General features: G+C 36.2%; 1 protein-coding gene across 3 annotated transcripts in view; it reads right to left on the bottom strand.

The window, feature by feature from the left end:
• Positions 1–1,353: 1,353 nt before the first annotated feature.
• The window catches only part of GRIK2 (glutamate ionotropic receptor kainate type subunit 2), a 424,245-nt gene continuing 406,509 nt past the window's right edge, over positions 1,354–19,089 (bottom strand). For all 3 annotated transcript variants that reach the window (XM_068937889.1, XM_068937891.1, XM_068937890.1), the window contains one exon: positions 1,354–6,953. In XM_068937889.1, the coding sequence (XP_068793990.1) occupies positions 6,789–6,953 (165 nt within the window). In that variant the 3' untranslated portion in view covers positions 1,354–6,788. The remainder of the gene's footprint in view (positions 6,954–19,089) is intronic.

Raw genomic sequence — 19,089 nt, 5'->3', positions numbered from 1 at the left:
ACGGGGACATACTGCAGCGAGCACAGCCACAAAGATGATCAAGGCACTGGAGCATGTGTTATACGAGGAGAGGCAGAAAGAGCTGAGAGTATTCAGCCTGGAGAGCAGAAGGCTCAGGGTGACCTGATCAATGTGTATAAATACCTAATTGGGTGGGGGAAGAAGAAGTGAAGTTCATGTAGCTGGACTCTCTTTAGCAGTATTCAGTGAAAGGACAAGAAGCATTATGCACAAATTGAAGTGCAAGATATTGTATTTCATCTAAATATAAGAAAAAATCTTTTTTGTGGTGAGGGTAATTGCAATAGGTTGCCCTCAGACGTTGTGGACTCTCCATCCTTGGAGATATTCAAAACACAGCTGGACACAGTCCTGGGCAACTTGCTCTAGGTAACCTTGCTTTGAGCAGGAGTGTTGGACTAGAGGATCTCCAGAGGCACCTCTCCTCTGGAGAAGTCGCTGGACTCAACAATTTCAAATCTCAATGATTCTGTGGTTCTGTAATTCTATGATTCTGCAAGAGATGCATATATGAAAAGCATACAAGTAATTTTTACATAACACGAATGAGCACATTTATCATAGATGTCAATGCATGGAATGGCTTAGCAAATGTATGTATTAGAAATTGTAATGTTTATTGATCTACTTGGGTCTAAATGGCCCAGCCAGTTAGCATGGTTAAAGCATTGTGATGGCGCAAAGGAACGCAATACCTACCATCACCTTAGGTTGCCTTTGACTCTGTGAGTTGATAGCCAGAAATCTACTTATGGGAGACTAGCAAGGGACCATTTTTGGCATAAATCCACAGTAAGGCTTGAAATCGCACCTTCAAAACCAAGTGAGATATTTCAGCAATCTCTACAAATTTGGCCTGTGATGCATGATGTAACCCAAGGAACATAAAAAACTGTCCAAACTTTTGCCCATTTTCACTGCTTTCATATACATTTCTGGATGAGTTTAATGTAGGAATGAGTGTCTCATTTCCTAGCAATTCCACATGAATCTCATTCTCATAAAACTTCTGTAGTCATGGCAGAGAAGGAGTGCCAAGGCTTTTCTGTTATTTTTAGCACATGCTAGATTTCCTGAGTAGCTTGAAAAGCTATGTGTACTTCTTATGACAAGGAAGAAAGGCATTCTCTTGGCACCAAGAATTCCTGAAAGCCTTCAGAACAGCTATACATGACTATGTAAATATGCATAATTCTCAATTTATGCTTCAACAATTCAAAAAAATAATGTTCATCTTTACAGAGTGGCACTGCTTGAAGAATAAAAAGATAAAAGAGAAAACTGATATGCTTTGCCTCAAGATGGGTTACATCAATTAGTTTATTTCATTTATCTACATCAAGCATTCTTCTCAAATTCCCACAACTGTATCATTTCTTCCGTCACAGAAAGAGTTGCTGGCTATGAATGAGAGAGAGGAAGTATTTTAGTTCTAATTACAGTCATATCTCATTAAAAATTTTCTAATAATGATTATAAAATAATTCATAAAGTAAGGCAATGAACAAAGGCAAGGTGTTTGGTGTTCAATTTAATAAATTGCTCACTCAAAATTTTTACAAGAGTAAAACAATTCAAGATTTTATCTGGCTTTGAATTTGGATGAGCTTTCTGCAAAACTCTTCCTACATACAACCCTTCTTTTTATGTATTAATTTATATGTCCCATTTTTAATGTAGCAGGTTTCTTATTGAAACCTGTATAGAAGCTATCTGAACATGGTGTTCTGTATTTCTATACCCTGACCCTCCAGAGAAATTTCCAGTAAGATGAGCCAGTACGATAGCTCCTTTGGGTTGGCTTTACTATTTTTATTTTCTGTTTATTCTGATGCCATAGTGATTAGGATTCCAGGCAATGAGTTAAAACAATATATTACTAGACTGGCAGTCAATTAGATCAGTATCACTGCAAGCATAATTTAAGAAGGTCTACTTTTTTATTAGTTGTATAGCTCCATAGTTCATGGTGCTTCATATAACAAATCAAACACAGATTCCCTGCCCCCTAAGAGCTTACAGTCTAGGAAAATACAAGAACAACAGGAGGAGGTAACACAGGCAGGGGACAGAAGGGGTAATAAATGAAGAGAAGGACAATCAGATTACAGTCACATTAAAAGCTAGTGTGTTTGTCTCGTGGATACAAACTTGGGAGATGAGGTGCTTTAGTAACTTTAATTTTAATTAGAAGTACATTTGATAGGAAAGCCTGAAGAAAAAGACACTGAAAATAAATTAAAAAGTGTAAAAAGTGCTTGTAAGAAGGCAGAGAAGCAAGCCTGGGAGTGATAAGACACCAACAAATTTGAGGCTGGAAAGCAATGATGCTGTCTTGGATGTCAGACTAGTCAACCACAGTGACCCTTTTTCTTCCTATACACCTTTGAAAATAGGACAAAAAACACAACTGCTATTGAACACCTGAAGGCAGGCTGGTATCATATTTTGCCTTTAATATTTATATCAGTACACATTTAGCTGAGTATAGCATTTGGGAATGCACTCGGCAAAGTCTTGACTCCTTTGAAACAGGAGTTTTGACACTGCTTTCAAAGGGGCCAATATTTTGCTCACTGTACTGAGTAATTGATAGCGTATTTGGAGACTCTAGTGTATTTGGAGACTAAGCTCTATTAAAGAACTTTGAAACATTTTTCTAACTTTCTTAGTATTATAATAATACAAAAGCAATTTGATAGAATTATCTTTACCTCTTTGTATGTTAATATCTCTGCTCATGACCCTTTTTTCTTGGTAATATCTTGATTTTGTAGACTATCACAGCATTTTTTTCCTAATTTAGTTCAAGGCTTTGGGTTTGGGTGGTTTGCTTCTTCATAAATATCTTTTCCATTTTGACTTATTAACTAATTAGTGTTATGGGGCTGAATAATGTTTGTTATTTGTTTGTTTGTTTGTTTGTTTGAAGTCTTGATGGAAGGACTATTTCACAGAACTTCAAATAATTTAAACACTAAAGAAATAAGTTTTTCAAACCTATATAGAGTTCTTTAATTAAAAATTGAGCTACACATTTCAGAAAATATTCTCTCACACAAAAATTGCCAGATACTCCCTGGTTTGTTTGGTCTTGTATTTATCTAACGGGATAATACTATGGAAACTGCCTGCAGTTGTCTATAATGGACCATATCCTCATTCACTGTAAAACGCCACGTCTGTTGACTTCTGCTGACAATTTTCATTACCAGTCCTTCACAAATGACATTAATCAAAAAGCTAAAGTTTTTGTCATCTCTTCTGTATATCCACGTAGTTGTCTATTGCTATATAATGATGCTGAGGCAACCTGAATATCTAAATTCTGTTTCTTGAGACTCATTAAAGACTATAGACCTCAATCTTCCTTGAAACAGATACATTAAAAAAAAAAAGTCTCTTCCATTTTTTAACTCCCATTTTCATCCACCAGGTAGCACCATAAAACTGAGCTATAATTCCTTTAAAAATCTTCTCTGGAGTGACATTTAAGGTCAGTCAGAGAAGCAGCCATCAGTCAGAGAAACAGCCATCATCCTGTCCTTGCAAATCAATGGACTAATTGAGCTATTACATGAAACCACATAAAGCAGTTACGTATAGACTGATTCTGCATCTTCATGGGCCAGATACTCACTTGATGTAAGGCAGTGCAGTTCTATTGACTTTGATGATGCTACAGCAATTTATACTACATGAGGGTTTGGTGCTAGTCACTCAGCAGCCTTTCAAAATGAGGAAATTTTCTTCAGAACAGGACTTTTTTCATAATATTGAAGAGAAAATGAACCATTGAGCTTTTGAGGGTGAAAAGTAATAGCATTATTTTCTACTACTTTGGGGTTCAGCTGTGTATTGGTAATTTTTCTTTAATGCGTTAATTTTCTGTGAAAAATAACTATTAATGCACAATAAAGTAACATCATGAATTATTATATATACCAAACAAAAGCCATTACGAATCTGCTGAGCCATGCATTTCTAGTCTTGATTTTAAATACAAATCGCCAGTTACTTTGCATATTTCGCTTAATGGAAGGTTGAAATTCTCACTGAAATTCTAATAAAGCTACACTGCTTTCTGCATTAGGATTCTTGTTCCTCTTGTTCCTTAGGATCCTTGTTCCTCTTGTTACTCTTGTTCCTCCATTGGGTCTTGTTCAGACCCAATGAAATATTTTGGACATTTTCCACATCCATACTTACTGTGGCTCACATAAAGTTTAATAAAAATTAATCATGTGCATCAAGTGGAGAAAGGAACTCCTACTTATTTCAACACCCTTAATGGAGAAAAGAAAGGTTAGTTTGAATATAATACAGCATTTTATTTCATAATTTTACAAATTTTATTGTAAATCATCAATCAAATGCAATAGCCAATTTTTTTCCATTCCAAACCAGCATAATTAGGAGTTTTTATTACGTTGTAAAACAATTACTTTTTCCTCCTTTGTATTTTAGAGAATTAACTTAAACTTAAATATGCATTACGTAAATATACTTATTTTCAGAATCTTTGCTGAAGGTGTTTTTATTTTTTTTTTTACTTCATACAAAGATAACCTGGTATTTGTTATCACATAAATGGGGATGAAACTCTCACAAACATCAGGGATTTTGCTTTCTCAGTCCCTATTCACAATGAAAATGGCCAGCTCAGTGTCTATGAAGATTTATGAGAACTGGGTAGTAGACACAAACCTCCCCTCACCCCTCCACCCAAATTTCATTATATATTTTCTACAGTTTGGGTGATTATAAGATTAAATTATGCCCCAGTAAACAAATGGTCTCATTATTCACCAATGACTGGTTATTTATGATAATTTTAAATTTTTTTTTTAACTAGCCAAATGAAATATTTTCCTCATAAAGACAATCGTTATAAGCTTTTGTGACTGACATAACATTCCTACGTAGTCTATCCTACACATTTTTTGTTGGGATATAAATAAATTTACACTAGACAGAGGTGTGAGATTCAACATCTGTAGGGCAGTATTTCAAAAAGCTATGTCCAGGAACTCACTACAAGCAGGACATACAAAATAGCTTGTTAGCAATGAAAAGCCAGATCCTGCAAAAACTTATCACAACGTGCTGTACTGGCTTCTCTCAGAAATCCCAGCAAATTTTCTGGCTGCATGTTTAGTGGCAAGAATCAGCAGGATGAGGCACTAAACTGAGGCTTTTATAAGTACCAGTACCAACACAGAGTACTGTACTGTACATGTATTGCTCAAATCACACAGCAAAACAAAACAGCTAAAACTGACATTATTTTAATGCTTTTTTTTTTTTTTTAATTTTGTGCATTGGATTCAAACAGCAAACTGAGTGCACTTCAACTGTTATCACAATGTGGTCAAGAGGTCTGTGTCTTTTACCATTTATACACAATTGTTCATGACAGCATGTTATCAGCCTACTGGAAACCAGGGGTGTACCATGGTAAGCAGTGGTGGTAGTGCACCTAGTTTTTATATTATCTAACTTGAAAATATGTCTCTTCTAAGATTCCTTTTTCTTGATAAAAATAGTTTTCACCAAACGTTGGTGGTGCACACGCACTACCATTCATGCTTAGCATTACACCCCCGACAGAAACACATGTTCTTATTTTGTTGATAAAAAGTATTACAAAAATTTCCATACAAAAACTATTTTCATAGAAATCTTGCATTTCCACAAATAAACCTGAACATTTTTTTTTTGAAAAAAAAAACTGCTCAAGAATTTTGTTCATTTAGTACTGTGACTGTATTGAAAAATGCAGTCCTCCAAAGTTCTCCACATTCACTTCTTTTAGGTGACCCATCCCACTTCCAATATTAGTGAGAATTGCACAGGCTCCATTGAGTTCAATTAGTAGCAGGAACAAGGGTTTCAAAACCCATTCAGGCTAAAATGCAAGCCCTTTGTGCCAAATAGACTGCTTCCTACCCCCCTCCCTTTTGTCACAATTAAAGGAAAAAAAAGGTAATTGCATACACCTAAGGGTTGTAAGAGACGTTTCTTGGTACTCAGGAAACTTTTATTCATCTAAAAATTAGGTCAAAATTACGATTTTTTTTTTGTTTTTTAGATAAGAGTTCCAGCCCAGGTAAATTTAAGTTCCTTTTTTTATTATTTATTTACTTAGTTCAGTGACACAGACAGTCCAAAAAGCAAGTGAGCATCCCCATATTTAACCTTCCATTCATGGGATTCACATTTTCTTCATCTGAACATTTCTCCCGTTCAGTAAGCTGATATTGCCTGTCCAGCTGGCAGTTACAGTCTGTAGATATGGGCCAGCAGTTACCATCTCTTCTATGCTTGCAAGTTCAGAAGAACGTACTGTTTCTCGTTTCACTCCAGTCCTGAGACATTACTTTTGATAGACTCCTTCTGTGGTTAGTACCGTCCTGGACACTTACTGTTCGTCTCCAGGTAACTATTGAACTTCAAAAGGAACCTGTAATTTCTCACTGAGACTGCATTTGAAACCAGCCACAAAACTCACATATAACGTTCATTCATCCAGAATGGTGGAACCCATGGCGAACAGTGTAACCCCGCGTAAGTTGATCCGTGATGCTTGTGATTCGAGTCTGGCCATTGCAACTGCTGAGATCACAGAGTCTCTAGTTCATAGACACAGCGGCATGAGGTAACTCATTTTATTTTGCACAGGTTGCATATTTCCACAGGAAACATTCTCGCAAAGTTGTTCGGAAAAAAGACGACAGTTTGTGCTTGGGGTATTTGGCTTCCCAGCTCTACGCCATGGTTTCTTTACCTGGCAACCTTCTGTCGTTAAACGTGTGCATGTTGATAACTTCTTCTGTTTTCACAATGACGGGGGCCTGTGGCTTGTGTTTTAATCGACGCTGACACTTCAGAGACATCCTTAGCTCCTCTACCATGGCACTACAGAAGGACCTCTGAGAGGGAAATTGAAGAAGGAGAAGGAAAAAAAAAAAAAAAAAAAACACAACTGTAAGAAATGTCCAGCTGCAATGCCTAGGAGCAGATTCACTCTACTGGCACAGCCTTGTCAGTCCTGTAAGTTTCCTTTGTCTCAGCCTGGAGCTCATAACAAATTGCTGTCTTTTAAATATTCATCACATAATAATTAAAATGACTTATCAAGCAGTGATGGCTCACTGAAAACTTCACCTTGTCTCTGCAATTATTTATCTGCCAGCTACTGACTATGGATGCACATTATATATAAACATATTTCAAACAGATGTTCTGTTAACATAGTTTAGCCTTACAAGATAACAGCTGAATGTAACATGTATATTATGTACTCAGTAAAATTTCTTTGCCCATATTTCAGAGTAATACATTTCGTTTCTATATAGTTAAAACAGCTGTTCCTCAACAAAATAGTAAGGCTTAGTATAAGAAGTTAACCTGAATTAATGTTTAAATACTGTTAAAATGCAGATGTAGGACTGAAAAAAAAATATCCACTTCATTATTTTGCGCATCTTCTGTATCTCCTGTATCTTCTTGTTCACTATTGATTGCCATTTGTGGAGAATATGTTTGCAAAAAAATATTCAGTTTCATTTCATCTTTATGAAGAGCAAATAATCAGAAAAATGTTTATCAACGGTTTTGCCATAAACTAAATCCTCAAAGCCTTTTTTTACAGTGCAAGAAAACAGAAAAGTAGAATAAAATCCTTCTTATTCCCTTACTCAGACTGAACTCTCAACTGATAATAATATGGTGCTGACCTTTACCCCTAGTGAAGGAATGAAGATGGATTTCCCAGGGCCTGATATGTTATGACAAACCTCTGACAATTCTTCTCACCCAAAGCACAACTGAATTATAATCTAGCCCTTTGCATTTTGCCTCCTTGATAGCTAATCTCCAGTCCAAGGAGATGATAAACTGCTAATTCTCCACTATTTAAATATACCTGGAATTTGGAAATTAGACCCAGAAAGCATTTAAGTGCCTCTCCATACCTAATTTTACATTCAAACTTTGTTTTTCAAAATCTGCACTTAGCTTCCAACCTCAAAGGCTGAAGGCACTCAGATCAGTAAGGCACCCAGTTTTCAACATTAAACTTTACAGGCTTGACATTTGACCATAGCTGGGAGAAATTTATTCTTCAAACTGTTAAACACATCGGTGCTTGGCTTATTCCCTCAGAAACCACAGACGCTCCAGTTCTCCACGCCTCGGGTCCTTGATTCAGCTGACCCAATAAACCAAGTTCCTTAAAAAATGGGGCAACTGATAAAGAAGGCCATGCGGCAGACTTCACAACTTTTTCCTGTGCCACCGTTTAACACCGCCATCAGAGCGCACAAGCAGAACTTGAGACATCTGAGAGTGTCAGTGCAACTGTGTCTTCTGCAAGGGCAGATTTAAACTGCTGCACAGCAGTGCGCTGTAAGTTACAGGCAACAGACCATTTCAGGGTAAAACCATTTGCAGCTGCCTCCTACTGACACCATGCCACTTTGTTCAAAAGCATTAAACAGAGGTGGACAGGCAGGAAGGGGAAAAGAAAGAACACGGATTGTGCTGTACATTAGAGCTTATGGCACTCAAAGTGGCAGAGGAAAGGCTTCAGTCGTGGTTCCTGTTTCAATGAGGACCTCCCTATTTTTATGTAAAACTCTAGTTGATTGTAAAATAGTGCAAATGTGAGCTGCCTCAGACGTCAGATAGAATGCAATCTGAATCCCCCAAATTCTGAACAAACGCCCTCTTCTCTAATCCTTTGGATGAATATGGGAATAGGCAGGACGGAAGGAAAGGAAGAAAGAAACGATAATCTTCCTCTGGCTGTGATACTTTTCCTTTCAAACACATCTTTCTCCTGCTGCGTTTGAAATACAGGAATGACCCTTGCTCAGCTTGTGACAGAACGGGTTTAGCCACAAACATCTGAGAAAATTTTGAAGTTGTGAATCCAAAGGAGAGGCAGGTATATCTCCACGGTGCACAAGCAAGCCTATGTCCGTCAGAGGCCAAAGTTCAAGACAAAATTCATCATTTCTGACTGGTTACACGGAGTGACTTCTGCAGCAGACACTCATTATCAATCCTATTTAAAAGCATTCCTGTGCACTAGGCTGATATCCAACATGGAACTTAGGGCTTCTACTGTGTGAATGAGGTGGCTAAAATTTTTAAAAGAATGTTCTGTGCTGTCATGCTTCAGATCTCCATATGTTTCTATCTTTTATTAACATTGTGAAGAAAGCAGGAAACTGTCTCCTTTTTATCCATCTGTATTTTGAAATAAAAGATTGAATTCTCTTAGACTGTTTTTTAAGAAAGTGCCATCACTTAACAGCAGAACTACAGTTACCATTTTGAATCTGATACTAAGTCCTGAAATCACTACAGAGAGCAAGAATTAAACTAATATTCCCTAATACCTTACTAGATAAATTTGCTAAGTCTTGCAGATCCAGTTCCTTGGCATTTTGACTATGTGGGGAACCTAGCACATAACTTAGGAATTTCACTAGGAGAACATCAACATGCAAGTGCTGCCACTGGCAGCATAACACCACCTCCACCCATTATATGGCACTCACCACTGGAATCAAAAACCTAACCAAAACATTTTGAGGTGCCTACATCACTTTACATTTAAAAATGGTGCTTTATAACCTAACGCTTTCAAGATTTTATCTCTTGTCTTCTCTGTCAAGATATCTAACAAGAGTGGCAAAAAACAGCGAACCCTTTTCAAGATGCATCAGTCAATCAAAACCTTTTGCACAGATCTGCAGACACTTACCAAAGGATATCAACTTTTAGACACTATCAGTATGAACAGTATTACAATCAACGGCCAAGAGATGAGAAGATACATATGCTTAAAGCTAACATTCTGAAATAGCCTGAGAATTAGACCTCAATAAAATTGCCAGCACATTTTATCAGATATTTTTTACCTAGATCTGAAAATTCATTAAAATGAACTGAAAAAAATGAGAAATGTTGGAAACACTGATAGTTTAAGAGGCAGAAAATAGAATTTCCTGATAATTATTTTATCTAGAAAATTCTTCTATTCCCTGTATTCAAATTATGTTGTATAAATTAAGTTCCTGGGGACTTAATTGTAGTCTGTATTATAAATAGGAATGAGTTCTTTTCCTGGTTGTTCTTATACACGCTTTTTATTTTAAAACATCAAATGTCTGAAAATAGTAAACATTATTAGCTCCCAGAAGATAATATATTTTTAGCAACAGAGTATTGAGTAAGAGAAATATTACATCATTTTTTTTGCAAATTTCACTTGTTGGAATGGTCATCTATTTTTAGAAAGATGAAATTAAGATTATAGGAAAGTCCATGATCTAGATCCTTAGTTTCCATTGGGTTTTATCTGAGAAAAATAGCATAAGGAAGAGTTTTCCCACATACTGCAAAGCCACGTTCAAAAAGGTGTACAAAGGATTACTTCCTGTTTGACCTTTTTAAATAGAAACTCTTTTTTTGTCTCTTCAATTCCAAACTCAGTACATTTACCATTTTCTGTCTTTCCAAACTTTATTTTCCTACGCTGTTAGAATACAACTTTTAGAGTATTAAAACATGAAATAAGGAAGCAGCACTTGAATATTTTTTTTGTGACAGAGAAGTGACACTTTCAGACAACATTTTAGATTATATAACCCAATGTTTCAATCCTGATTTCAGCTGGCCTTTCACATTGGGAAAAACACTGAAAAGTATACATAACTTAATAGACTGCATTTCAAAACTTTTCTCCACCTTGAAAATGAACTCCTTGGATATATTTTGCACAATTCTCCTCCTAATTCAAAGAAAACAACCTTTTGCCCTGACTTACCTTCCACTCTGCAGGCATGTTATGACAACATTAGTTATTATTGAATTTTGCTAACCCCTACAAAATCGTAAGTTGTCTTCCTAAATGTTACCAGAAAGTAAATGCTGCCTTCAAGTCATCTTAGATATAATCAAACAGTAGAAGAGTTGAAGGAAGGCGTACAGCTCTATAAACACTAGCTAAGTGCAACTATTTTGTTGCAGCAAAATGAATAATCACTATAAAACAGTAGAAAAAAAGGGCTGCAGTTCTAAGCAGAAAGTTGAAGTGTACATCAGAAAAATTTAATCAGTACCGTAGTCTGTCAGCCTCTTAACCCAAAGGAGTTCTGCCAAAGCTCATCTCCTTATGAAGTGCAAAATCTAACTAACATCTTTCATTCTTTGCTGCAGCTGACAGCTCACTAGTCATGTAGGATCAAGATAATCATTTTGCAGATTCTTGCCATTGTTTACAGTCTATTCAGACAGCTGTGCATGGCTTTACAGCCTGAAAAAATGTACCTTGCATATATGAATATGAAAACCAGATAATATTTAAACTGTTTTCATTACATTGCTTTATAGGATATTTAGATAGAAAGGTAATTATAAATCATATTAGCATTTATTACACCCAGAGTTATGAGGCTATCACCATAAACTTTGCTTTTAATGTCCTAAAAAGAGCAATAATTATTGAAGACGTAAATAACAAGACTTGACAGAACAGTGTGAATGCAGCAAAGGTATGCCTTACATCAAAGTGAAATGGGTAACAGAACAAACCTCAGCCCAGACATTATCTGAAACCACAGTACTGTAACAAGAAGACAGGAATGGCATGCCCGTACCATTCTTAACAATCTGAGTTTTGCGAATAATATTTGATCTCTTTTAAATAAAAAAAAAGGCCCCAGTTATTTGGTCTTTAAAGATCTCTTTTTTCCCCTCCTCTTTGATGGAGTTCATACGAAGTTGCCTATCAAAATTCGGTACAAAACTACAAGATTTACTCAGAAGTTCATTACCCCCAGCCTTGCATGTCAGATATTATTTGAAGCCTTGTTAAATTTTCTTAAAGCAGTAACAACAGTAATCTTGCGTCTTAAATCAGATGTTATGGGTCAGTGTTCTAGCATCTAGTAGGACATATCAATCAAACTGTTTCTCATTTTCTTGAAGTTGTCTGAGAATGAATGCATGGCCCTGCCCTGACCCTCCCTTCTAATCTGTTTCTGCTTCCATATGCCACTTCTCTGGGGATTCTGCTTGTGTATACGGAAAACCTGTCAATCTTAAAATCCCTAGACAGAAACATGAATGCTAGGAAAATGTTGACATAGGATCACAGAGAGAGGAGCAATTAACAGAATGAAAACAGAAAAAGAAAAACTACATTTCACTGTAGCTGAAGCATTACCTTTTCAAATGAAATTAAAGCATTCTTGCAATCATCAGATTTTTAGATTGCTTAGCTGTATACCTAGTCTTAGACGTAGCTGTTGACCAAAATGTGTATAAATATAAATTATATATAATCTATAATACAGTTGCATTAAAAATGGCATATTTAGTCACAGACTTTTCTGACGTAGTACGTTTCTGATCCATAGAAAGTGTAATGCACCAGTACACTGTAAACTAATTTTTCAACAACTATCTGAAGTACTACCAACGCAGTCTCATTTTCAGCTTTAGCAATTGTTAGTTTTTTGTTAGTTTTTTTCGGTAGAGGGAAAACCAGGAACCATTTAAAGATACTAATTTCATGCCAAAATCAATGGGAGATTGCAGTGCCTACTCAAATACAGACAATAAAACCAAGTAAAGTGAAAATTATATTTCCTTAAGTTAAATCCTGCTTCCACCATAGTATCTATGTAGTCAAGAATACTAGAGTTGTTCCAGCCTTTTTTTTTGTTTCTAGAGCCAAGGGCCTGGCCTTACCCATAACAATAGAGTGTTACCACAAAGAAACTAATCTTCTGTAGGCCGAAGTGCTCACTGAGTTTTAGAGTTGCGAGATGAACTTAGATAACATACAAAACCTCAATGCTAGACAAAAAAAAAAAAAAAGCAGACCACTCCTATTAAGATTATGAACGTCTCCCAGCGGGACAATTAGACACCAGCTTGCCTTAAATGATCTGTTCAATGAGTTATCGATTGGTGGCCGGGAAACCAATTCAGCCACTCTCCAGTTCTAAAATTTATTTCCTGGCAAAATAAAGTGCAGTCTGGTGGGTGAGACTTGTGATAAAGCAATTCGCAGTCCATTTAATGTCTTCTGAAACCATTCAGTCTGGTTTCCAGTCCGAGTACAGCCTGAAGGCTACACTGGTTCCTGTTGCTGATGGGGTGCTCCTATCAGTGCAGAAAGCTTTCTCAAAGGTGGCTTTGCTTAGCTCTGTCAGCAGCCTTTCTGACCATCGCACTGACCATGATGTTTTGCTGACTCACCTGTGGACCTAGGCTGGGGCAGATGGGATTGCACTTGTGTGGTTCCACTCTTTCCTCTCAGAGAAATCCCAGAGGATGGCATGGGGCAATTGATCATCAGCCCCGAGGGCTCTCTCTCATGTAGGATTCCACAAGGTTTCATCCTGTCATCTCTCCTTTCAACATGTATATGAGGCCACTGGGGAGATAATGAGATAATTTGGGCTGCGGTGTCATCAGCATCCAGATGATACACAGTCCTACTCTCTGGTCAGCCCAGGAGAGTGCAGTCATTTTGCACTTCCAGTACCTGGCTGAAATAGGGGTATGACTGAAGTTTAATCCAAGAAAGAGAGATGCTAGGATGGACAAGTAAAGGGAAGCATTTGGAATACAGTATCTACCTTGTTATGCAGTTCAGCCTCTTGTGAAAGAGGCTCACCATCTCAGATTCCTCCAGGTTCCTAAGTTTGGGCCTGGGTTTCCAGATTGGATTGATGGTCGTAAGTAGTTTGTTACTTGTGTTTAGGTCAGCGGCAATAACTTTTACTGGTGTGAAGCCTGTCACACTGATCTAGGACTTCCTCCAGAAGAGATTACTGCAGTCTATCCATGGATGAATTACTACTTATCGTTTAATAAGTGCTGATAGCAATTCCGAGCAATTCATACTACTTCAGCCACACAGCTGATGCCAAGCAAATAAATAACAGCATATATGGTCTGTATATCTGCTTTTGAATGAATCCCAGCACAACATTTTAATTGTTCTATATGTTGTGGTCATAGCTATATAAGCTATTTCTCTGATTTCCAGCAGGGATGACCATGACTGCACTGAAATCAATCAATCACCTGAGATCCGGTGCTCTCAGCCACTGGATGTGAAAGTATATCCATCCATTCAGTCATTTTTGATTCTGAATCCACATTCACTCTCTGCTTGTGCAAGGAAGGTCAAGCTTGTTGATCATCAAGCATGGTGAAAGGAAGTGGTGATGACAGGTAAATAATCTTTTGGGAAATTAATCTATCTGGATTAAAACACTGTATATACCACCACATTGTTTAATTTGAAAATAAATAAGTTCAGTTGTACCTAAATATCTTTATTTATGTGTGCTGAGCTAAAGTTCTCTGTATATTATTCATTGTAAAAACATATACTGGTTTTATAGTTCAGTGTGGTAGTCTAAACTTAATAAAAAATTTGTCATGGCCTCAAATCATATTGAATAGAGAGAGACTACTATTATTAATGCCTATAGTTTCTACTATTTTGGAAACACTATTAATAGTCATATAACACGATGTATTATCTAAATGGTTAGCATCAGTTTCTTTATAATTACATGGTTTCATCCAGCAATCTAGAATATTTCCTCGTCTTAAAAAGCAACTGGAAAGCTACTTTGCAGGCTTATACTGAGGTGAAGGTAACCTAAACTAGATGAGCTAAGCTCTCATTTGGCACTGAGCTTGCTGATACTACTTTAGTTGTGAAGTACCTTGATATTATGGCCAAGCATTTGTACTACACTTAGATTTACTAATCCAAAATGCAAAGATTAATATTTTTTATCTAAAATATTTGTAGATAGGATGTAGCTAAAGTTATATTAAAGGAAGGGTAGTGAAAATTATTAGAAAGTCATTAATATTTTACAATGGGGTGATGTTATTCTTTTCCTTGAGAATAAAGAAAATATGTTTTTTTTTTTCCAGAGGAGCCAACAGTTATGTATTTTGAAAGTTTCTTCTTTCTACTGATAAGTGAAAGTGAACTGTACATAGTGTAGAAAAATGACCCGTAAAGGTTTTCATTTTTTTTATACAGCATTAAATTCTCAGTTTCAAACACAAAATACTCCATAACTCAGACCTGGGACTTAAGTGAACATCTACAGAGCAATAAGAAGCCCTCTTGAAATCACATCCCTACATCTGTGCTTGCACAATGTGATATTGGTGATATATATATATATATATATATATATAAAAATGGAAAGTTTTACATACATTTCCAGTTTCTCTGTTCTTTGTTTCTTGAATAATACAAATCAAGAAATTCAAAAAAACTTCCTTACTAATGTCCATTATCAAATAGATATTGGTTCAGCTGTAATCAAAAATCAAAATAGAAATCTTGTTTTTAATGTTTTATTGTTTGCAAATGATTTGAAAAATGTCATAGTCAATCAAATCAATATCTTCATTTTGTTTTTTCCACTTTTGTTTTTTCACGTTTTTTTCCATTAAAGGTTTTACTTTTTCATCATTTCTGCCACTGCAAAATATCCTCTACTACTTCATAAAACCATTCTGAAGAGGGCATTGAATTATAATTCATACCTAACCCTCAAATAGCCTCTACACATGCATACACAGAGATAAACCATACAAATCCATGCACCCCATACAGTGCTCAAGGGAGTACAGGATGATAGAAGCTCCCAGTTTTCCAACTGCATCTGCAGAATGCAGATGTGCCAAAACTGGAAAAACATTTCTTCTTATGAACTGTCACAACGGCTGCTCCTTCTTCTGCCTAACACTAAAAATTACCCCAGTACAAAATGTGACATGACAATTCAGACTACATCACTGACTGTATATTTTATAAAAGTTTACTAGGATATAAATCCCAAATCTTTTGCTTTTAGTTTACCACAAATGCCCACTTTTTTTTATTCATTGTAGCCTGAAGAGCGGGCCCTTCAACTCTAAAATCTTTTGAATCTGCAGCCCCTGAAAAAAAAAAAAAGCTATGCTGGGAATTATGTTAGTGTTATTCCAGAACTATTATAAAGGACTACCTCAATATCAAAGACTATTAGATACATGCTCTGAACTGCACATTTTTTGATAAAGGAGTGAGAAGGAATTTAATAAAATTTAAGAAAAATATATTAATAAAATATTCTGCTAAATTAAGAACAGATGCTAAAAATCTTTTTTCATTTTTCATATGAAGACTTCACATTCGTATGAAGTCTTGTTTTGCATTGTTGTTAGGATAACAATTAAAACAGAAATGGAAATTTTCTACACATTCGATTTATAAAAGAAGCATTTACAACATTTCAGTAGTGATTAACTTCTTCCTGTAAGACTGATCTATTTAGGATCAGCTACTTACGGCATGCATGTTGCATGCCTGTCAACCAGTGAAACCAAGCACTAAGTGAGCAATGAGTTGCACTTTGCTCTGTTTGATTCTAAAAAGGAGCATTCTAAATTTTACCGAAGCACATTCACCCTGGTGAAAACGGACTGCAGAAGGACCTTGATGAATAAAGCCCCTGTTAGCATTTAAATTGACTCCAGGTAAATAAATCAAGAATAGTTAAACTGTCTCTGAGAGAAGGACTGTCAGGACATGGTGTCAAATGGGTATAGTTATAGCAGCTTCTTCAGCCTAGCAGCCCTGGGCCCCTTCATGCTTCTTGCAAAGGCTGTGGGTCGACTATATCAACAAAAGCAGGCTGCAAGACAACTTCTCAAGCTAACGCCTTTCTCTCCAAATAACCATGACCAGGATATGTGCAAGGACCCCCACTCTGCAGAGATGACAACAAGTAATGTTCTATATACTCTTGTCATGGCCTTCAGCAATATAGTGAATTTCATCCTTGAGGTTTCAGTAGTGTACAAGTACTTTCTCCCTGCAGTAAATTGTCCCAGTCTATGCAGCTTACTCGTATGGTAGTATCAGTGTGAAGATGGTACCAAAATGGAAATAATCTCAAAGAACACTGTTTCTTTTTTTAAAGGATGGAAATGAAAGAAAGGTCAATAAATTCTCAAAATGAGAACCATCAATATGTTATGCTAAATACTAATGGTTTCCAAAGGTCAAAAATTTCCCCTGCCTTTATGATAATAATGTGAGCTATACAAAAATAAATTTATGTAATGGGCATAAACCCATGACACACTGAAACATATCAATAAAAAAAGGACATAGCAATTGTTTTAAATATCTTCTGTTTCTAACATTGCTTATTCACTGCCCTCTGAGTGTCTGTTAAAATCAGGGAGCAGGTCATTCACCAGCAAAAGCAATTATAAAATGTAAATGGCTAAGCACTTATTGTCAAGATTGGGTAGATAAAAAAGGTCTGCTTAATAACATGTTTTTAAGTAGATGACATAATTGGATGTTTGTATTATAAACAATAGGAAAGAATACAAGTCTTTAGCAATTTTTAAAAGGCTGCAACAAAACAATAGGTGAGCACTGTGACATAAATTCTATTAAAAAGCAACAATTAAATTTGCTTCTTGGAAAATGCAAGGCACCATCTTGTGGTTACTCTGGAAGAATGCAGCCTAAAGAGCCTCCGAACCTCAAGTCTAAACCTGCCCCATGCCAGTACCTGAAGTGGAATGTTAAAATGCCATCACAGGAAAGAGCAATGCTTTGCCACAAACCCATTCCCAATTATCCCTCTAAAAAAAGGCAATGAGAGTTAAGGTAGGACTAGTGGTGATTCGTAGCTCAAAATACATCTCAGGTTATCATGTTACTGAAGTATTAGGTCGAGGCATACAGCAAAATCAGAATTATTGGCAGTTATACTAAAACCATACTCAGTCTAATGCTTATGGACCAGCTACTACCATGACTTAAACTCTCTGCAGCCCAGTAAAGCTGCAGGAATTTCTGAAACAGCTCAGATCAGAGATTTCTATTCTTGTTATCTTTACATTATCAGAACCAAAACACGGTTTGTGAAATATCTAGTAATTCCTGAAAATTATAAAAATAATTTATTTTGGGCAAGTGTCAGCCAGTTAAATTTGTTTCATCTTCAAAGACACAGTTAGTCTCATATTAAGTTCACCGTTCAGCATTCAGGTTTTCTAACTACTTCAACAGAACCTGCAGTTGTAAGTAAAATGCTTTTATATGTGACTCTCATGTCTCACATGACTTAAAACTACTGATGTTCACTTTGGGTCCAGCCCTACAAACTCCTAAGAATTTTCAGCGCTCATTCATTGGACATTCTGAGGTAAACCACATAGAATGAGTTTTCTCAATTCAGCTCTGCAGTTTAGTCCTGAATTATTTACTATGAAAAGTAAAATTGATTCTCTTTTCCTCGGAAAATAACCATAAAAGATAAACCAATACCAATGTAGCTATTGTTTTTTATTGCCTATATAATCAATTATAAAAAAAAAAACTGTTTCAGAGAGGTTATTTCAACTAATTTTTAGTTTATGATTTCATCATTTAACTCCAGACATACTCTGTTGGTGGTATTGGTTTAGCGTCTTTTTAGATTTAATCTAATATTTTGTACTATAGGAAGCCTCTGACCAGAGCTCCCTAATGAAACAAACAGTTAGGGTACAATGATGCATGTCTCATTTCCCATTTTTTGAAGTGCTTAACATTTAAAAATTAGTAATATGCACATCTGCTATTTTTTCACAAGCAGACTTAGTTCTGACCTGCTGATGGCTCAGTGGGTTTTGAATGGCTATAAACGATAGCAGAATTGAGTCCGTATAGCATTCCTTTCGCACCCATCAGATCTGGATGTTCTAGAAAATACTTAGTAAATTAGGATATTCATTTTTCAAAAAAGCTAGCCATAGCAAGTGTCAGTGATTGACAGTCTAACTCTGATCTTATCAAGGCTTATCTTTGCTTTTGAAAGGTGTCAATAAAACAGAAATTCTTCAGTGTCTGCTGTGGTGGCATGAATGCATGTGTGCTATTTTGCTTACTGATGTCAGTTTTCCAGAAAGACCACAGCTAGGGTCATATGTTGCTATCCAATTTTTGAACACATC

This window comes from Struthio camelus, chromosome 3 (genome assembly GCF_040807025.1).
Source record: "Struthio camelus isolate bStrCam1 chromosome 3, bStrCam1.hap1, whole genome shotgun sequence".
In the NCBI taxonomy this organism is placed as follows: Eukaryota; Metazoa; Chordata; class Aves; order Struthioniformes; family Struthionidae; genus Struthio; species Struthio camelus.
This window is presented reverse-complemented; position numbering and strand designations above follow the sequence as displayed.